This window comes from Struthio camelus, chromosome 7, assembly GCF_040807025.1.
Source record: "Struthio camelus isolate bStrCam1 chromosome 7, bStrCam1.hap1, whole genome shotgun sequence".
Classification (NCBI taxonomy): domain Eukaryota; kingdom Metazoa; phylum Chordata; class Aves; order Struthioniformes; family Struthionidae; genus Struthio; species Struthio camelus.
Window position 1 is genome coordinate 39081445 of NC_090948.1, and position 21926 is coordinate 39103370.

General features: G+C 39.5%; 1 protein-coding gene across 1 annotated transcript; it reads left to right on the forward strand.

The window, feature by feature from the left end:
- The first annotated feature begins 1714 nt into the window (after positions 1 to 1714).
- SUPV3L1 (Suv3 like RNA helicase) lies at positions 1715 to 20746 on the forward strand. Its single transcript, XM_068950912.1, has 15 exons — positions 1715 to 1972; positions 7149 to 7226; positions 7695 to 7802; positions 9381 to 9495; positions 10074 to 10242; positions 11494 to 11605; positions 11901 to 11978; positions 13092 to 13183; positions 14158 to 14338; positions 14747 to 14840; positions 15512 to 15731; positions 16109 to 16189; positions 17679 to 17855; positions 19648 to 19796; positions 20193 to 20746. The coding sequence occupies exons 1-15, from the start codon at positions 1723 to 1725 to the stop codon at positions 20686 to 20688; spliced, it is 2400 nt and encodes a 799-aa protein (XP_068807013.1). The 5' UTR covers positions 1715 to 1722; the 3' UTR covers positions 20689 to 20746.
- Positions 20747 to 21926: the final 1180 nt, after the last annotated feature.

The window sequence follows — 21926 nt, forward strand, 5'->3', positions numbered from 1 at the left end:
ATTGTTTGTCTTAATCATCTTGTCTGCATTTAGTATTTGGAGAAATAGCTTACACAGGTTAGCCTTCATCTAGTCACAACTGACCATGTAGTCTGTTATCAGACATGTGGCTTGGGCATAAAATGAAGCCTGCTGTGTGGAAGGCTACTTGCACTTGTAGTTCACTTGGCCTTAAACCAAGACTTTTCAACTTCAGTGCAAGTGTCATTGGTAACCTTACTTTATGAGTAAGTAAATAATTGAATTACATTTCTGTAAGAACTGTTTTATTACTGTGGCACTTTGATAAAGCAGACAGATTCTGTGTACTTTATGCTAGGGTACTTCTCTTCATGTGGATGTCTTTGAGAGCAAACTTAATTCCCTCATGTAAGTGCCTGTTCAGAACTTTAAAAAATAAATAAATAAAGCCAAATATTTTCATGGTCACTTGCATGTTGTAATCTGGAAATTATTCCAAGAGATTTTGAAAACGGATTGTATTTAACCAGCCTCAGATTGTGCAACCATGTATAATAAACAAGAAACATAACGAGCTGCTATTTGAATGATTAAAATAGCTGTATTCTCACTAAACACGGGGTTGTCTTTGTTAATGGGGATGCACATTACAACTTATCTGAGCTCTGCTGTTTGCAACAGGAGTGCACGTCACCTTGTGGAAGAATGACACTGTTTTATAACCTAGGGAGCCTGTGATAACTGAATTCATACCTCTATATTTAAAAAAAAAAAAAAAAAATGGTTCTGATTCATTTGATCTTAAAATCCTTTCCTGGTAAAGTGACAGTTCTGAACTCTACTAAGGATCTAGACTTAGATGAGCCCCCTGCTCTTCCCTCTCTAGTGCATCGCATCAAAGCGAAGGAGGCGACTGCAGGCCAAATTTCTCTGCTGCTGTTTTGTGGGCATATGTTGAGACGGCATATGAAAATAATTGCTGTGCTCTTCCTCATTTACAGTGGTGTCCTGCCTGGGTTTTAAACTCAAAAAATAAGGGGACTTAATGAACGTACCTACTCTTCCTATGCTATAATTCCCTGCTATGGATTCTCTGTTGACTCCAATAGGTGAGTCAACAGAGTTTTTGCTGAAAATCCTCGGGTTTTTGCTAGGAGTTCAACTTCAGCCATGTTTAAACCTGGCGCTGGCTTGAGATGTTCTGATTTTTGAACCAAGCAGCCCGTGATTTCTCGGTGTATGTAGCCCAAGCTTCCTAAATGGGACAGGGAAAGGCACAGGTTGCGTTCCTAATAATGTCGTTGTGACAGCTGCTACTCCAGTTTCCTTCCTGGAAATGACATTTTTATTTTTTTAAATAAAGCTGTGCTGCTCCTAGCCCCCCTCTCCTGCCTCCTGCTTCCCCTTCTCAGGGTGCCTCGGGGCCTTTCCCGTGGCGCTGCAGTGGCTGCAGCTCACTTACAGCTACATTTTCCTAAAATGGGTGAAACGCCTCGTTTCTGCTCTCGCTGCTGGGGCGCAGTTTCCCTCTCCCTCCCTCCCCGCCCCGAGCGCGGCGCGGGGAAGCGGCGGCAGCCAGCAAAGCCAAGACGGCTGCCTGCGCCTCGACGGCACCCGGGCAAACGCCAGCCGCCGCCATTTTCCCTTCTTTTCCCGCCGCGCCCCGGCCCCGGCTGCGCCTGCGCGGAGGGGCGGTCGCGGCGCGATGACGTGTGAAGGCCGCGCCGCCGCCGCCGCCGGCGCCGCTGCCCTTCGCTGCCGATGCGGCGGTGCGCGTGGCCGCTGCCGCGGCTCGCGGCGCGCGCGGGGCTCGTCCTCCGCCGCCGCGGCGCCCCCCCGCCGCGCCCCGCCGCCGCCGCCCCCTCCTCCTCCTCCTCCTCCTCCTCCGCGGCCGGCGGGGGCGGCTCGCGGGCCCCCGACACCTCCCTCTTCGTGCCCGTGCCGCTGAAGCCGGCCGACGGCGCGCCCGGCGAGGACGTGGGCGCCGAGCTCACGCGGCCGCTCGACAAGGGTGAGGGGGAGCGCGCGCGCGCGAGCGGCCGTTGGCGGCGGCCGTTGGCGGCGGCCGTTGGGGCCTGGCGCCTCCGAGGGCGCGCGGCTCTTCGCGCCCTCGGTGACGGTGCTTCCTCGGGCCTCGGCCGAGCGGCGGGGCTGGACGGGCGCCTCGACAGGGCAGCGTCGTCTGTAGGCCCGGGTCAAAATCTGTGCGGTGTCTCCAGCTCTGCGCCCCCCGCCTTGGGAACTGCAGTTTAAGTTTCAGTTAAAACGGCAGTCTTGTACGCCTCTTCCTGGTTTCACGCGTTTCAAATGAAGACTGAGTAAGTGGAAGTGTCGGCGTTGCCCCTGAAAGCTGTGTCAAGAGCTGTGCGCCCCGGAGCGGTCGTGTTATTAGAGCCGCTAAGCGTCTCAGGAGCAGTGTAGGGGCTTGAACTTCAGCCTTGACAGGAGGGTAAAATAGTGCCTGTCGTATGTTTTATTTACTTGTTTTATATTCTGTTGGCTGTATTTCTTTCCACTTTACCTGGCACGTTCAGATTTGGACTTGTAAGTGGAAACAGAAAAGAAATGCTTCATTACTTTTTAGGTGCTTGACGTTTCTGTTCGCTTTTTGATGTCTTTTTATGTAATTATTCCTCAAGAAACTTCAGATGTTGTAACTACTTTGTTCAACTTTTTCTTTTTTTCCCCCTTTTTTTTTTTTTTAAATAATTATGAGCTGTACATGCTATTCGTTCTTCATCCATTTAGGCCTTCTGCTTAGGAACGGTCTTATTTATCTAGTTGTGCCCGCATGCCTTTTTCAGAGACTTAAGTAAGAATCAAGTTTTCGCTCGTTTTGATGTTTGGTAATCCCAAGCATAGAGGACATAAATGAAAACTTTATTTATTATGTGCTCTCCTAATCAAGCGTTCAATGAAATGTTATTAACTCCAGGTAAAGGAAGCACGGGAAAATGATCTTAATTTGTTTGGGGCCTCCAAGAAAGGAATGCGTGGCTCTGACAGCTAAAAAGCCTGATAGCCAGGAGGGAAATCCTGAACTGTTGTAATACAAGAGAGCTGTGTCGTCTTCAGCCTTCTCTTTGAGTGTCACCTTAAGTTACTAGTGCATTTTTTAGATGCCAGTAAACCTGCACGATGGCATCTTACTTGTACGTAGCTGCATCTCGCAGCTCATATATGAGCAAATGAGTAATGTCTGTTTTCTCTAAAGTTATAACTAAAATACTCTGGGAACATAAGCATAGGTTCTCTCTGATCTCTGGTAACTTGTGACAAGAGAACAAATTGACTAAAATCATATATGTTCCCACAAATAAAAATGAACTGCTTCAAACAGACTGAAGCTCTTTCGCATGAGACCTGTGAGGAATGCCAGCCGTGTGGCCAGTGCGGTGCTTGTCTGGCCTGTTGGCCTGTAACTCTCTGTATGCGGCTACCAGTAATTTTGTGTTTTGAACCCTAGCAGTAATGTTAAAAAGGAAAATTAATGAAACCTTCCTTAGGAAATAACCATTTTTAGAAATAAAATAAATACCCTTCCTGTGCCTTTTTTTCCTCCGTCATGTTCTGACCACGCACTGAATAATGTAACCATTTGTTTCTGTGATATTTTGACTGAAGAGAGTCTGTCAGATTCCACTGTCTGCTGCTCAACTAAATTTCAGGAAATAAATTTGTAAGCTGAATGTTTACAGGCTTTCTTATTACACCTTTGAAAGAAACTTTGTTATGTACAGAGTGCTTAATTTCAATATGAATCACCTTGTTAGCTTGTTATTTGTTGAAGTGATACAGTGATCATATATTTCAAGCTACTCAAACGCTGTCAGTATAAGTGAAGCCGTTTTAGAAGCACGCTTTTGCAAAGTTGGTTTTACAGAAGCCTTTATAACAAACGTGCTGCTTCACTCCATGCAGTGGAATTCCATTCACAGCTGCATCTTTATGCTGTCTCTTGTCATTTTATAGGAAGTTTATCATCGAATGGTGACATGTTCTTTTAGTTCTGGGGTATCGGGTGGGTTGTAACCCACTAATTACTTACTGTAATTAGCAGATGCCGTTGTTTTTGAACTTCACTTACAGAAAATACACCAGAATGTATCTTTCTATGCATTTCATTGCATTTACTTTGCCTTTCATTGTTTTTACTTTAGCAATATTACTGAAATAATTGTATAATGATGCCTTCCTTGCTGTGAAAAGCCCAAGTGGACAGTGTTATGGGAAACAATTAATAGAGCAGTACTAAATTATCATATGAGAGAATGGTTTAAGAGTTGGGTATTTTCAAAACACCTTATATGATTGCTTGCTTTCTTAAACAAGCTGATTAATAAATATAGTTGAATGACTAGGTAATACATGAGGCCTTTATAGTGAAATAGCTAAGGAACAATTGCATAAAAAATTGAAACAGTGATGCTAAATTTAGAAAGGAAGGTGAAAAAAAGGCAAAGCATCTACGCCTGCATCTGGTATCAAAAGAAGGGAGTATAAAGAGAGCAATGACCAGAAATGGAGATCTTGTAAAGATAAGTGATCTGCTGTCAGTGCAGAGGGAGAAAGATTAGTACTTGGTTCCATGGTCTTTGACACTGGGCCTGAATGTTGCTAAATCAGCTGGCAGCACAAATTAGGTCTGGTGTGGATGCAGACCTTGGGGTATGGAGATGACGCATTAACCATTTTTTGATAAATTTGAGCAGACAAGCTCACCCTATATCAGATCAGCACTTCGTGCCATGTGGCTTCAGGATTCTGGATACAGTTGTTGATTTGGAGCCCTAGTGGTCAGTTTACTATGTTATCCGATCAGGGACTTGCCCTTACCGGTGACAAGTGTAAGCTAGGAAAGATGAGGTGTTGTCAGCCACTCCTGTGTCAGAGATGGGAAGTGCTTGAAGAAACAGGTTGACGTTAGATGTGCGAGGTCGCTTGGACTGGACAGCGTAAGTCTTCTAATAGTTCTGGAGGAGTTTTAAAATAAAGCACTTGAACTGCCCCAGGGGAAGCGTGTGTTCCTATTGAAACTGACTGTTATGGTGTCAGATGCAGGAAAGTTGCAGAACGAATGTCCTACAAACAGGACTGAACTATCTAGGTGAATATGATTAATTGGAGGCTAACTGCATAGTTTCTGAACGCTGCTGCCGTGCCAGGACATCTTTTTATACAGAAACTTAAAAAATTCTACTAAGAAATCAAAGTAACTAGGGAGTAAGAGCTAAAACGATGTCCTAAAATGAGAAAAAGGTTAAAAAGGGAAATCTTAGAACAGGAGTAAATGGTAACAAGGGTAATAGTAGAGGCGGAACACATCTTCTGGGTATGCACCTGATCGCTAGCTCAGGCTGTAGAAGTAGGTGCTACTATATGCAGTTGATGAAAGCTATCATGGGCATACCTACCTGTTCTGCAGCACCAGCTTCATTTTGTTTAGATGTACCTTATTGTTAAGGCAGGTAGTTGTGCTTAGGAAGGAGAGTGACCTTGAATGTTGAGGGCTGTGATGGTTCCAAGGTCATGCTGCCTAGGATAATAAATGTTTTAGCGTTGACCTTTTAATCTTGTGGTATGGCTAGAACGTGGTGAATTTGGATTCATGGTTGATGTCATTTTAACTGTTAGTTTTGCTTTATGCTTTCCAGTCTTTCAAAAGTTCTTAGGCAAGCTCTGAAGACAAATTTAGCCCCATACATTCTTTTAATGCAGCGTCTTCCAAACTGTCTGATTTCTGGGCCTTTGAACGTTTTCTGATGTGGATACAGATGTCTGTGTAGTAATTGTAAGCCCACTGATAGTGGGCTTGATTTTGCCTAATTACCTCTGCATGCACTTCAGAAGGAGTCTTCCGACTGTAAATTGAAATCTCTTAATAGGCTACTGTAATCAGGTATGGGGTGTGGGAAGCCTTTTTGGAATGGGATGTAGCCACTGCTTTTGCTCTTCCGGCTTTGTGTTGCTGCTTTTTTTCTGCTTTGTTGAATTCTGCTCCCCTGATAACTCTTTGTTGTTCAAAGTGGACTATCTGTGCTCCGGAGTATAGTTTCTTAGAAAGAGAGGCAATCTTGCAATTACATGACTTGATCTCAAGGGGAGCTTTCTGTCTCGAGGCAGAGACTTCAGAGTTAGGGAGTTCATTGCAGAGAGCAGAGCACAGCACGGTAGTGTTCTGTTCACTGACTTGTGCTGGTAAACCAGTGGTGTGCTGCCTTACGTACTCCTAGCGTTTTGAAACGTGAAGTTTCTTGAAATTCAAATCTACAAGTGAATAAGCTTATGTCCAGCAGCTTACCACATTGACTAGATTGATGTGGGTTTCTGAGTGCCTGTAGATGAAGGGGATGCTTTTTGCCATTGTGATTTAACTAATGTTTAATGAACTAAATTCAAACCATACATTAGTAAATAGTTTCCTTGCAATTCTGGACTTTTCTTTGAGAATTCAGGTAATGTCAGTCCTAGCTCCTTTTAGTATTCAAGAATATTATCATACATGATATTCTTGAACTATATCTAAAATCTTTGATACCTTAATTCTTCTAATAAGGCTAAAAAGTTGACGTGGTAGAAATCCAATGCCTACTATTTCTGTTCAGATTTCACTTAGAAGAATGTTTTTTATGTGTACAGAGCCTATCAAGTCATTTTCTCCCCACCTTTATTTAAGCTAGGAAAGAGGAAGATAATGTGTGTGGTCTGCTTGGTCTTTCTGGAGAGTGTGTCTTGGAAGCAATGAGGAGGGAAGAAAGCCTCTCAGAGGAGTTGTGGTAAAAGCTTCCACTGAGTGTCATAAGCAGGTTTAACTTTAAAAGCAAACAAAAAAATCCCCTAAATTTACCTATTTATCCTGCTGTTTTGTAGCAAGTTGGCTGCAGGTTCCCTTACGCTTTCCTATCTAGTAACAGGGAGAGTCTGATCTCGGGTACTGCGCTAGAAGGACTCGATCTTCGTGGCCGTTCCTAGTGCTGCGTTTTAAGATTGTCCTCTTCCGCAGTAAGCTCAAATATTGCTTGTGATTAATCTAGGGAGAAATCATCTGAGTCTCTTCATCATGGCAAAGGCTTCCTCTCTCTAAAGTAATGAGACTGTGAGCCATGATCTTCAGGTCAGCAGTGTTTGATTAAATTTTGAGAAAAGGTAAACATGATAGCTCAGAAATATTATTCTTTTTCTTGCAGGTGAAGTTCTAAAAAACTTAAACAAGTTTTACAAAAGAAAAGAAATCCAGAGACTAGGAGCAGAAAATGGGTTAGATGGTAAGCAAATGGCCTTCTAAGGTGGCTTTTTAAAAAATGTGAAATCTGTTTTTATTCCTGTGGGCACCCTCCCTTGCCCCCCTTCTCCACTGTTTAATAGTATGCATGATGCTCTGCATGATGAATATGCTAGGCATACAGGCTTGGATTTCTTTGACTTTTAGTAGCGTAACCTTTTTTCTTACTGTTGTAGAGCAACTTTGTTTTCTTCAGATGATTTAAGACTCCAATCTGAATACGTTTCATCCGAAGTCTTTATTCACATATGGCACCAGGTGGATCCGGTCTTTTATGTTTGTTCCCACAGCATTACTTGCTCAATTGTCTTTGTTGCTAAGTTCAAATAGCCTTTATTTTTGTTATCTCATGTTAAGGGAAATGTTTTTAATGCACTAAAGCATTTTGGTAGGTATTTGGTATTTAGTTTTGTGATCCCAATCGTGTCTGTTTTCTTCTTTTCTCTTACAGCTCGCCTTTTTCACCAAGCGTTTATAAGCTTTAGGAAATATATCATGGAATCCAGTTCTGTGAGTGCTGATTTGCATATTATTCTCAATGATATATGCTGTGATGCAGGCAAGTATTGGGAGAGTGCTTGTAAAATGAAGTGTGTGTTTTATGAATGTCTTTGTTTCTGACTTCCATACTTAACTACCTTCCTATGTACCTTCCCGCCATACTGTAAAAGAGATTAAAAAGTCACTTCACTTCTCCTTGGAAAGGTTTGTGCCCAACCTATGGAGCATTCTGTCTTTAAATCTTTTAAAGTAAGCAAGTAGAAGCCAGTTTTATAGTGTCTGTTCACTGTTGAAATGAAAGTTACTATTCAATGTATTCTTTTCTCAAAAAATCTGGTAGTCACTAGGGGGCACTTTGAGAGCATTCTCTTGTCTAGGTGGCTTAAAAAACCTGGGGATACAGCCCTCTGTGCCCGTGTTCTGTTTTGGTGTGGCACTAATAAAAATGAGCGTTGTTTGCTTATTGCATCATGTGTTGTAATTAACTGCACCAAACCAAGAGGATATGCCAGTTGGTAGAAGCAGAAAGAACTTTCTCTAAAGTTCACGAGCTTCAGAACTTCAACTTTGGCACTGTGTATGTGTTCTTAGTAATGGTAATATAAAGGTTACAGTGCCTGTAAGCTTCGTTCTAAGATGTAAATTTGTAGATTTAAAATGCTTTCTTTCTTACGAAAATTTTTAAAAGTATTTTAATATTAGATCTGCCTAAAATCTTTCATATGAAATCCTTATTTACGTGTCTTGGAGTATTACTTATATCCTTTAAAACTCACAGATATAGGAGTATAAAAGATAGTTTATTGTGGTAATTCTAAGTTTTAACTGAGCTTTCCTTGTACTTAATGATAAAATACTGCCAAATTAAGTTCTTCACAGTAATTTTTGTTTTATTTATTCAATACTAATTCTCAATGGAAAAAGGGATGACTGATTGTTTAGGGAGTTAGATAATAACATTTATTAGATCCAGGTGGTTCTTTGAAATGCTATGAAAGCTGGACAGTCAGAGTGTGACCTGAAATGAGACCTTTAGGTCTACATGTCTGCTCTGCAAACGTTCAGAACAGTGACTAGTGAACCAGAATCTCTCTTCTGAGTTGAATTTTTTCTATTTTTTTCTTTGCTGTGCTAAGCATTGGGGATTGGGAATTTTGAACGAGGTTTCCCAAGTTTTAGTAGATTAAGGAAGCTGGATGTCCTCTGCTTGTCTGTCTTTATACATAAAACCATTTTAGAAGTTTTTATTATTATTTATTCCAAGACAGCATGTGAATTCAGGAAGAAAAGCCTAAAATCCTCTTAGGACGGAAAAGCTATTTCTCACCCAGATTCTCCATAGCCTCTTGTTTGGTTTAGAAGTTCTTTAGGTATGTAGCCTAGCTGGAGTGAATATACTGAAGTGAGTTTTTTTTTTCCTCGTGCTATTTTGTTTGTGTTACATTACTTAATGAGTGCACGTACTCGTGTTAGTTTACCTTTCCGCTACTGAGATAATTATTGACCACTTTAGAGAGCCAGAAGTTGAAAGCGTGTGGTGAGAATAGTAGCATTGTTATTATTTTTTAAGTTTATGAATATACATACCTTTAAATAAGCAAGCATGCAAACTTTCTTAAAAGGGTTTGTCTTCTAGGTCATGTGGATGATCTCTTTCCATTTTTCTTGAGACATGCAAAGCAGATTTTTCCAATGCTGGATTGTATGGATGATTTGCGCAAGATCAGTGACTTAAGATTGCCGCCCAACTGGTCAGTGTGTTTTAGTGGTTGCGATGTTTTCTTTTCTTACTGTCACAGAATTTCAGACTGTGCGCTTAAGCTTCATGATGTATATTTTCCATTTCATGTATCCATCTGTTTTCACAATAAATTGTGTCAGAAATTCTTTTCTTTGTTACACGATATGCTGCCATCAATTGACTTTGCATGGAATTAAAAGGAGAGTAAGATTATATCAGCTGTGGAAGTAGCAGAGTTTGTATCGTCTTGTGGCCCTACCTTTTTGGGAGGTAGTGCATCAGAACATTAAGATGTTAATACACTCCAAAAAAGACTACAGTAACGAGAAATTACTTTGCATGCATCATGTATGAATTTCACTCTAAATCTTAGAAAGCATTGTATGATTTAGAAAATGATTATATAAGACACAGTAACCTCTATATACTGGATATATTTAAGAACTTAATCCTTCTGCTTTTACCACACTTTAAATGTCTACTGATATGCAAATGTTTAAATTAATTCGGAATTTCACCTAACTTGATATCCAGAATGCCAGATTAAATATATACGTTAAACAAATCTGTCTTTTGTGTGCATTTTAGGTATCCGGAAGCTAGGGCTATTCAAAGGAAGATAATATTCCATGCGGGTCCTACAAACAGTGGAAAAACTTATCATGCTATCCAGAGATTTTTATCAGCAAAATCAGGAATATACTGTGGTCCACTAAAACTTCTGGCTCATGAGATCTTCCAAAAGAGTAATGATGCTGTCAGTATGTTATATTACTTACTTGCATCCTTAATACTGGGATAGTCCCATGAATGCATGTTTGTAAAATATTGTAGTTGCTTAAGGTAGTCTGTGAAGTAGTGTAGCTTTGCGTTGCAGTGCTGCCAGTTTGTATGAATACCAGTAGCGCATTTCTTTGTAAGGCATGCAGAATGGAACAGCACTTTCTCCAGAGCATATTCCCTGTGCTCGTCCCTGTGTCCTGGTTCCATGTTCCTGTGGTAATTTGTCCTTCCCTGGGTTTGGCTTGGCTGTGGTGTTAGCTTTTTCCATGTGGAAGCCATAGATTTTTTTTTTTTTTGTCCGTTACTTTTGCTTTAGCTCGTACTTGAGTAATTACCCTTGCTTAACTCTCTTCCCCCTTCTACTTCAATGTTTAAATACATTTTACTCTGCCATATAATAAAAAGTTCTGCAACTTCAGATGTATGAGTCGGTGAACACCAGTGCCCTATTATTTCAGGTCCCTAGAGGAAGCTTTCATTAGTACTTTCCTTTGCCTCCAGCATCTTTTTGAAAGCTTTTTGTTCGCATGTTTCCATTTGTGCAGAACCAAGCCAGTTATAAAGCATCACAGTAACATATCACATATTAATGCAGCATAGCGTGTATGTGTAGCAGTATTTCACAAAGGATCTTGTGTGGCTCAACCAAGGCTCCTTGGTGCCTCCACAGATGGCTGTTGATTAGGGATGAGCAGCCATCTGTCTGAGATTTGGCAAGTGTAAAGCTGACAGAGTGGTGTCTCCTGCTGTCTCACACAGCTAATCCTCTGAACTCTTACTGTGCCAATCCAAGGCAGCAGGTGAGACACCCAGCAGGGCAGTAACTGAATGAATGGGGGAAAGATTGGCGGTTGCAGCACTGGGCCTTGCTTTATGAGCCACTTATATTATGACTCTTCTGACAGTTCTTTTCTTGCAGATGTGGTGGCTGAGAAGTACTGAAAGTAAGATGCAATCTCTAGGGAATGAGGGAGAGGGAAGAGATGGAGCTGGCATCTAGTTACAGCTACTCCCTCCTCTTTATACTGGTGCTTTAGTCTGATAAAGCTTAAACATAGGGCACAAGTGTCAACAGGCTGAGTAGTTATTCTCTGGGTAACTTCCATTATATTTTAACTTCCATTAAAAGATACTTTAATAAATTTTTTTTCCTTTTTTTTCCCCTTTGGAAGAGGGATTCTGTTATGTTCCAGAAATTTAACGTGAGTTTTCTGAATGTCTTTAGAATGTGCCATGTGACTTGGTGACAGGAGAAGAGCGTGTGTACGCTAATGAAGATGCCAGACAAGCTCCTCATATTGCTTGTACCATTGAAATGTGCAGCACAAATACACCTTGTATGTATACATAATTGTTTTGATCACATCTATTGCTGTCTTTACACGTGTTGCTGCTTGGGCCCTATTAAGTAGCTGAGCTATGCCTTTTCACTCTTATTTGAACAATTCCTGAGATATTTTAGAATGATTTTAATAAAACCTGGATCATCTCAGATTAGCTTTTTGATGGTAGAGAGTTAACTGGATCTGAGTTCTATAGAAAGCCTCTGAGATGTTCCTTCCTATGTAGTATTGCTGCTCTAGATGTTCTTCCTTGGCACATAATGTTTTTTTGTTTGTTTGTTTTTTTAAGATGAAGTTGCTGTGATTGATGAAATTCAGATGATCAGAGATCCTGCTAGAGGGTGGGCTTGGACAAGAGCCCTTCTAGGTAATACGCTAGTCAGTGTTGACAATCAACTAGTTTCATGTAACTTTAAATGGCATGTTAAATTCAAACTTGGCAGTCAGTATATTGATAGGTGATTACAATGTGTGATGCAAAATGAAAATGAATATTGGTTCTTCGTTAGTAAGGTCTCCTCACAGCAAGTTGGAGAAGCGCTCTGCCTGGAGAGTTCTCTGTACAGCAGCAAGTTATTTGTCGTGTTTTGCTGAAGAAATGTTATTGAAAATTTTATTCTCTAAGTTTTGCAGATGTGTGTTTTTGGTGGTTTTGTTTCTGTGGTTAGTACAGAGTCTGTGTGTCGTCAGACTGCTGTCCTTTCACCCTGAGCATTTTCTAGAAGTATGCTTTTTTGTTCAATTAAAACTCTACAATTTTCAGAGAGTTAATTTTAAAAGATTCTGTTAAATCTATGGGAACATGGCAAAAGTTAAATATTTTATAACGTTAATTTGGAATAGCTCACTTATAGCACTGATCTATTAAAACCTTATGAGAATGGATTCTTTTGCTAATTTTATAATTTTTCAAGAGGAACTTTGAAAAATCTGAGTAAGAATTAATATCAACAGAAGTTTGGAATCTGATTCTCCCGCTCCACTGTTTTGATGATGAATTTGGCAGGATAATTTGTCACACTTCCTCCACCTTCTGTTTTTCACCTTTTACCGTTCTGACTACTTTAAAGATGTATTCATAATTTTAAAAGATCATGCAGAAAACAAAACTTTCCAATTCTGCTGTGGTTGGGGAAATAGTAAAGCATCAGTAGTAAATAAAACACATGCACAAAGTTTTGCTCCATTTATTCAGTGGTTGAAAGTACCTCTTGTTTGAGCTGAGAGGATGCAACCAGGTATTAACTGCTCAGATGGATATGCTTCCAGGTTTCTAAACGTTACTTGCTGATGAGATAAAGACTAGCTCTAAGGAGGCAGTGTATTGTGGAGGAAGCTTTAGGTACTGGTTTGAGATGTTGAAGGAGATGAAATACAGAAAGCAAAATATATTATTTTTGGTAACTGTTAACGTCAGCTAGAGATGCTGTTGTATATAAATCTGTAACATTTTCACTTTATTTCATTGGATCTTGTTCAGGGCTCTGTGCAGAAGAAATCCATGTTTGTGGAGAAGCTGCTGCTATTGAATTGGTGACAGAACTCATGTACACTACAGGGGAGGAGGTTGAGGTAGGTTTTCTTAGTTCTGTAACGTTACGGACAGAACATGAGGTTTTTCTTGCCAGAAAGCAGGCTAAAATATAAGGTTTTGTTTGGGATATTACTGATCAAAGCTATTCTTGCAGGTGTTTATTTTGTTAAAATGTTGCTCAATTTCTGTAAATCAAAGGAGATGTTGCAAAGTGTGTGTGTGGTGGTCAGTTTCTGTGTTGGTGTGTGGTGTGTTTTCCCCCCTCCACCCCAAACCCCAGTGTTTTACTTTAAAAAGTTGATTGCTCTGCTGACTTCCCCCCGCCAGGGAATGCCACAGGGAAACTGTTTAGCGGCTTTCTTTATACAGTTCTGCTCTTTCTAGAGTGCACAATGCCCTGTTTTCTCAGGTTACTCTGTTATTCGTTCTCCAGGTGATGAGGAAGGGAGTTAAAAGAGCCAGTACCACCAGAAGAAAGTGATTGAAATATCTCTCCAACCCAACCTTACAGTCAAAAAAAACCTTGTTTTCCTGGGAAAATTCCTTTTTAAAGATTATTTAAAATCATAATTTTGGTAGTGCAGCCTGTTTGATTTCCAGGTGAATTAGCTGTGGCTTTACATATGCTTGGTGGCACTCCTAACTCTAAAGCGGTCCAGTCACAGCATTCAAGTGACTGAATTAGTGAAAACTGGCTCTGATTTCTCCCTAGGATTGCTCTGACTGTATATAATCTGTATACTTCTTCCCTTGAATCTGATTTATGCATAAAAATGTGTAGTCTTCTGTTTCTTGAAAAGGCCTTATAGTTCTCACCTTGAGAAATGCTGCAAGTTTGTGGTTTTGATTGCATAAGATATATGTCGCCTTTTCCCCAGTACTTATCTCTTTAGGACTGTAAGAAGTCCCTTAGTGTTGCAATCAGTTGTGATGTTAAGCACGTTAGCTGAGCTTTCACGTTAATTTTATGTTTAAAAAGGTCTCATCTTCTACAACTACTCTTTAATTCTAGGTCCGAAACTACGAGAGGCTCACTCCTCTTACTGTGTTGGATTATGCTTTAGACTCTCTAGATAACCTCCGGCCTGGGGACTGCATTGTTTGTTTCAGTAAGAATGACATTTATTCTCTCAGCCGACAGATTGAAGCCAGAGGATTAGAATGTGCTGTCATATATGGCAGTCTGCCACCAGGTGAAGAACTCTTTTGTATACATATGTGTGTATTAAGAGAATGTTCTGGTTTTTGCTTCTTTCTTAGAGAAGCTTTTTTTTTTTTTTAAATGAAGCAGTACAAATTTTTCTAGTTTTGCATCAGCATATAGAGTTAGAGAAAGTAAAAGCTTTTTTTCGCTGGTATTATAATCTTGGGGTTGTATCTTTAATACTTTTAAAAATATTATTCTTCAATTTTAATTAAATGAGGCCTATTCACAGCTCTGGGAATGATTTTAAAAAACAACAACAAACTCTACAAATCACAGTCAAATAGAAGAAAAAATTTTTTTCTCAACCTACTGTAAAGGCATCAGATTTAGAGATATGCTGTCTTTATATTGTAAGAAGAGTCTGCCAAATGAAATGTTTGTTGTTCTGCTTTAGGAACAAAACTTGAACAGGCAAAGAAATTCAATGATCCTGATGATCCATGCAAAATTTTAGTTGCTACAGATGCAATTGGAATGGGACTCAATTTGTAAGTACTCTGAGCAGGTTATGGTATGCTTATTTTTGGTGTGATAACCTGCATTAGTTCTCTCACTTGTTCCCCCCCAGTTTGACTAGTTTGTCTAGAAATCTGTTAAGTCTAGAAAACACTTACAGTGCATACACTTTAACTTTGAAGTAGTGATCGATTTGATTGGGTAGATCTAAGCTTTAATTCTAAAACTGATTCTAAGAGTTAAGTGGCTCATTTGGCCTAATCCTATATGAGACCAAGCACTGTCAAGGTCCTTTTGATTCACTGAGGTCAGGTGGGCTAGGCTGTGAGAATATCAGTCTATTGCGTTTCTGAAATATAGGGTAAGGTGAGTCTAGTTTCAGATGTGTTATATTGGTGAAGGCGATGCAGGCAGTGCTGTGTGCTCTGGGGCAGATGATGAGTAGCCTGGGACCATATTAGAACAGGATTGATGTGTGCTGGGATGATGCTTCTCCTGTGACTAACTAGCAGTCTTATGTTGCCTTTTGAGAATGCTATATCCGTGGTAAAGCAATGTCTGTGGTCTCTTAATTTGCGGAGGTGAAAGAAGGTTAGAAGGTTCAGAGAAAAAAAAAAAAAGGCTTTCACTCTTCTGTAATAGGTTGTATAATGGAAATAATTTGCCAAAAAAAGATTCCTTTGTTTTTGTTCACATATTTCAGGTGTATAAAAAGAGTAATTTTTAACTCAATAGTAAAGCCAACTATCAATGAAAAGGGAGAGAAGGAAATAGATTTAATTACAACCTCTCAGGCTCTACAAATCGCAGGCAGAGCTGGGCGTTACGGCTCATCTTTCAAGCAAGGAGAAGTCACTACGATGCATCAAGATGACTTAGCACAGCTGAAGGAAATTTTGAGTGAGTCCGTGCGGCCTGTGAAGGTGAGAGCTTAGTATTCAATTTGTACAGATGTGCTTTAGAGCTGTGTTACTGTGTTCTGATCCCAAATTCTTTGTGTCTGTTTACAACTTGGAAATGAAAATTGATTGTGTCATGCCAGAGTGACTTTGAATATAAGGCACATTTGGAGAATCCACAGGGCTTACAATATTTTAATTTATATTGAAACTGCTCTTCTAAGAATTGAAAGCTTAAATATGGAAGTCTTTAAGTTCCAGACAGGTGTGCTGAATAAGTTGGACTCTGTCAGGTACTTTTGGTTTCTTGCGTTTTATCCTTCTAGATTTTTGGTTTTTTTCTCATGCGCTAACTTAAAGATGTTGAGGATTAATGAAAAATGTCTTTATTTTCCCTTTAGGCAGCTGGCCTACATCCTACTGCTGAGCAGATAGAAATGTTTGCCTATCACCTCCCTGATGCCACTCTATCCAATCTAATTGTAAGAATGAGTAAAAAAAATAGCTTTTAGTTTAAAAATTGAGTGTACTTACAAGTGCTACTTTTCTACAGCACATATACTCTAAGAACCTAACAGACAGCTCTGTGTGTATCTTTTATGAGTCATATTGTTCTTTCTACTGCAGCATTGTCTCTAAATACGTTTAGACTGATTACTTTTTTCATGTTAATAATAAATTTGAAAGCCTTCAAATGTGCAAATGTGTGTACATATGTTGAAGAGTATCTGATGCAACAGCCTTCTCATTTAATTTTTTCTGTATTTTAAAAGTGAGCTTTCTGCTCTGAGGTTCAAGACCCTGCAGACTGAAATTTTGATAGCTTCACGTGAAAACTCTTGGAAGACTGAGCTGGTCATGTCAGATTTCTGTCTATCTAAGAGCTACCTAATTTTATTTTTTCCTGATTCTGTGGATTTTATGGTAAAACAGCATTTGCTTAAATTGGCAAAACAGATTTTTGTGGGATCTACTGGAGCCCATAGCTACTTGGGACTGACAGTAGAATTTTTGGAAGTGCTTAAATATTTTTAAGTAGAAATTAAACTTCTAAGGCTATATTAAAAAAATAGTATCATAGTTGTTAGATCTCTGAGAACTTTGAGCAGCTTTCATTGATTTGAATGCATATTAAAGTTATCTGATGTCCTGTTACTTAGCAAAATGTACAGTTTCAAACCTCTAGGTGAAAGATTGTACTCAAAAGATCTTGGAAGATGTAGCTGGCAGAGTAATAGTACACCTTTAAAATTTAACTTTTTAGAATTTCCATAAGATAATAAATGTGTCAGTATTGGTCTCTTAAGTATTCAGTCACACATTTAATTAAGCTCAGTGCTTCTTTAATGATCACACATGCCCTAGAGAGAACTAGTTTTGGGGACCCATAAAAATTCCCTTGTGCAATGTGCAGTGCTATCTGCTATTTCGTCAAGCCTTGCATGTTTCAGGCGTTATTTGAACGCCTTTATTGCAACATCTTACTTATCTTGTGATGCCTATCTTCCTAAAATAAATCTCTGTTCCTGAGGCTGCTTCCTAAAAATAGCTCAGTTATTGAGTTTTATACTGTAAAGATAGCTTTTTGGGTCATGCTAAGTGACAAACCTGGAACAAGTTCTAAACGTAGAAATACCTGGCGTTTGTGGTAGTATTCTGTGTAGCTAAAATGTATACTTCTAGAATATTGCATTGGATACTTAGACTAATTAGAAATGCTTGAATAAAGCATAATGCGTTATGTCCTCTCCTCTGATCCTATGTTAAAGAATTTAATGAAAATCCTCTTAGAATAGCAGCGGGATCTCCCCCAACTTTTTAATTACTATGGGTTGAATTTGATAATTTTAACTGTTCTCTCAGTACAATTGGACTCTGAAAAACCAAATCGTTATTTAGTTTGTTTAATAAAAGTTTGACGATTCTCTTCTGCAATAACATCCTCTTCATTTGCTTATGATATTTTCACAGGATATTTTTGTGAGTCTCTCACAAGTCGATGGACTGTACTTTGTCTGCAATATTGATGACTTTAAGTTTCTGGCAGATATGATTCAGCACATTCCACTAAATTTGCGATCACGGTATGTCTTCTGCACTGCACCCTTGAACAGAAAGGAGCCTTTTGTGTGCACAACGTTGTTGAAGGTCAGTTATTTTTTGTTTTTCCCAGAAAATGAGGCATTGAACCAAGTGGGTCTTGATGCAATGAGGCCATGTCTAGTTAATATGTTTATCGTGGGTTTGGTCATTAGATCATTTGAGAGTATTCTTAAAGTGCTCGCAAATAAAAATATAAAATAGCTGGAGTTTTTTTTTTTTTTTTTTTTAATGATTGGATTCTTTAGCATTTTTATTGGCTGAAGCTTTTTTCACTTCTGAGATCTGACTCTCATATTGGGATATAAATTAAAATTTGAAAGCTTTTTCTGCTATTTGCCTCAGAATCCTACGGCTTTCCTTGCAGGTGATCTTTGAACTGGGAGAGGTCAGAATTGTTAGTCACTTGTGAACAATTAAGTCTTCTAAAACTAGTCCTTAAAAACAAGGTACCACTAATCCAGGTTTTAGCTTGTCAACAAAATAGAAGAATGTGAGCTTGAATATGTTTGCTGATGTTATAAATATAAATACACAGAATTAAAACCCTACAAGACACACTGCTGTAATTTACCCTCAGAATTACACCAGTTCAGTTTTCATGCCTGGATGAACTGTTCTGCACTGTACCCCTGGAGTGAATATTTTGAGGAATTTATAGTCAGCTGACTTCAGTTTTGCAGGATTAAGACTTTTGTTTAGGACTGTTACTTTGTTAGACACTATCATCTTTGTCCCCTTTTAGACTGTATTAAACATTTTAAATAAAACATTGCAAAAATGAAACTGCTGTGTTGCCCTCATGTCACAGATGTTAGACCTGTGCTTTTCAAAAATGGCTAATAAATGTCTTTAAAAACTAAATGACTAATTTAAAGAGTTTAAAAATTGTGCCTCATTAAGAAAATCCTGAGCACTGAGATCTGAAGTGATGAAGGTGTAGAGGTGCCTAACCTTTGTCAGAGGGAGGTAGGTTGGTAATGTGAATTTAAGGCCCATTCCCTGCTGAAGGAAAAACCTCTGGTAGTAGCCATTTAGGAACTAATTACTCTGTCGTTAACATTTCTGAAAAATTAAACTTTGACTTATCTGTTAGTAAAAGAGCTGAGATGTTTAGGTTTCAGAAGGGCTGACTTCTATTACAGATAGATCTTTTTTTGTTTGTGAATAGTGCATTTCCTAAGTCAAGCAACAAATATTTAACATCACTTTCTCAACCCAGGAGATTCTGAAATAAGGGAATTAGCAGAATATGAGAGGAGAAGAAAAGACAGTCCATCTACTTCACTAGGTGAAATTGTCTGCCTTCAAAGTTCTGTTTTTTCTGGATGGCTCCAGACTTTTTTACTTAGCTCTGTGCGTGGCCCATGGACAAATTGTGATAATGAGGCCAGTAAAGGAGAGATGATTCCTGTGTTGAGTAATTAACTAAAAGCATGTGTGGCATTTGTGCTGCGTAAAATGAAGGAGATATTTTCTTGAGTATTCTATGTATACAGACTCGAGGGAATTTTAATTCACTGACATTTAATTAGGTTGATGATCACTTTTTCAGTAATAAATGGGCCTAAAAATGTGTATCTAAGAGCGGACTCTTCAATGAATACTGTTCTCTGAGGGTTACAGCTAGCCCCTCCTAGTGTATGGCTGTCCAAATACAAATTAACGTTCGGTCAGTTACGAACAACATAAACAGCCTGTTAGTTTATAAATTGCGTTGAATAATGCAATTGCAGAAAGTTAGTTCAACTTCAGAACAACTGTACTGTGTGGGGGGGGGGGAAATCAAAACTTCTTTCGTTACTAACTGCAGACTTTACTGAATCTACTTGTTTTCCAGTTTGCAAGACAGTTTAGTAGAAATGACCCTCTGACGTTTGACTGGCTCTGTCGGCACACCAAGTGGCCACTAGCCCCACCAAAGAACATCAAGGAACTTGTCCACCTGGAAGCTGTTCATGATGTTTTTGACCTCTATCTATGGTTAAGGTATTGCCTTTGTGCGTGGCAGTTATTTTTATTTTCTCCTAATATTTGTGACCGAGAGTCCTAGAAAAGCAGTGTCGTTGAGCCAGTATGGATGTGGTACAGTCTGGGCTCCTTTGCTGGCCCTTTAGAGGATCTTGACAAATGCTAGTGTAGCTACTTTGTGGGGGCAAGTCATGGATTTTGCAGAGAACAGTTTAAATGACTGACGGAAAGAAAGACAGAAACAAGGGGCCTCTGGGCTGGAACAACTGTAATGTCATTTAAAATACAATATTCTTCCTATGCAACATGTAATAAGATTGTACTTTACACAGTGTGTATCTGATCTTCATCCCAGTCATCAGTGCTGTGGTGAAAAGGTTTAATTGTATGTTGTTTTGTTTCACCTCTCTTCAGTTACCGCTTCATGGATATGTTCCCTGATGCTGCGCTTGTAAGGGATATTCAGAAAAAACTAGACAACATTATACAAATTGGGGTCTGCAATATCACAAGGCTGATCCGAGCTTCGCAATCCACTGCTGTTTCTGGAGCAGCAGTGGCTGTGTCAGAAGAATTTCCTCTTCCAAGGACTAAGAGGGATACCAGGGTGATGTCAGACCTTGAGGGTGCAAAATCCACAATACAGTTCCCTGCTGCCATGGAGGTTTCAGGAGAGAGAAGAGCAAAGAGCTTGAAAGCCTATAGGTCTGCTGCAAGGCGGGAGGATCTGAAAACCCATGGACGTGGATCTCTTGCTGACAGATTGCTGCGTGAAGGACTTCTAACGCAAGAAATGCTGAGACAGCTGGAGAGCGAGTGGCAGGTTCAGCACAGGGATGGTAGATATGGCCCCAGTACAAAAAGAGATGATCAGAATAGTTCAAAAGAAACAGGGAAAAAGAAAAAATAGAATCCATGTCCTAATTGTGTTTAGTTTTTATTCATAAAATAAAAAATTATTTTAATAACTTCTTTGGCATTTCATGATTACACTGCTGCAGCTCCTTGATGTTTTTCTTTCTCCCATGACCAGTTCTACCTGAAGCAAACACTCAGAGAAATGGACTCATGTAAGCTCAGAGGCCAGAAATTGCTTTTACCAGCCAGCTGTACACTTTTTTCCAATACAGAGTGCATCATAAGAAGTGTATGGTATACTGCTATGTGAAAATTTGAACGTAATGCCTTCTTGCAAGATATCCTCGCAGCGCTAATAAAGGTCAGATATTTCACTAATTATGAATTAGCTACTCTTTCCATGCCTTCTCAAAGGGCAGAGTTTAACAGATAACGAACAGGTAATTAACAACCTGACAGGAAATTGGGTTAGAATGGTGGTAGGAGTCATGTGCCTCCAACCTTTGTGTCCTCTAAAAAGTGAAAGGAGGCAAAAAGTGTTTGTGTTAATGCTTTGTGGCATGATGAAATTCTGGTCACAGGAATGTTTGGATAAATTCCAGTTCTGTCATCTGAAGGTAATTACTAAAGAAAAGCAAAACCTTTACTTGCTCTTTCAATTGTTTTCCTTCTCCTAGGAAGGCAAAGTGGTGTTTTTTTAAGTTGGATTAAGGTTTTTTTGGGGGAAGGGGAAGCTGTTAGAGGTATAGATGTAATTTATTTACTTTTGAGGATTTTGGATCTGTTTCTTCCTGATGGTCCTAATTCAGTTTCATACAAATGACTTTGTTCTGTTATTTTATAAGTGTTTCCTTGCTTCATGTTCCAGTTTGTCTGTGATATCTGAATTTTGAGGGGAAACGTAATACTTAAGCTCAGTTTAAGTTACAGCTTGGGGATCGATACCTGTGACATTAGTATTCTCATGTATTATTTTTATGGTGGTTAGCATAAACTTCTGTGCTTAGCACACAGAGGGAGGTTTAAATTGTTGGAACTAAGTTCTCAGCAAACCTACTGCATCAGGTTTTTCTGATACAGTCACTGAATGCTGATTAAGGCAGTGCAACACCAGGCTATACATGTCTCACACACGCAGATGCTCTGTAGCTGACGTTTGCATTTAGTGGAAGCAACTTTAGCATAAGCCTCTGACCTCCCAGTAGAGAGATTCTGGAGTGGAAGGAATCAGATGCTGAAACTGTTGTGCTTACTCACAAAAAATGGGTTTTGGCAGTGGGACGTGTTGCC

What these genes read in the sequence shown, in the direction of transcription:
- SUPV3L1 (XM_068950912.1), top strand. Translation starts at nt 1,723, where the DNA reads ATGCGGCGGTGCGCGTGGCCGCTGCCGCGGCTCGCGGCGCGCGCGGGG. An exon ending in TCCAAAAGAGTAATGATGCT is followed by an intron (nt 10,243 to 11,493) that starts GTCAGTATGTTA and finishes GAATGTCTTTAG; the next exon opens with AATGTGCCATGTGACTTGGT. An exon ending in GTGCAGCACAAATACACCTT is followed by an intron (nt 11,606 to 11,900) that starts GTATGTATACAT and finishes TGTTTTTTTAAG; the next exon opens with ATGAAGTTGCTGTGATTGAT.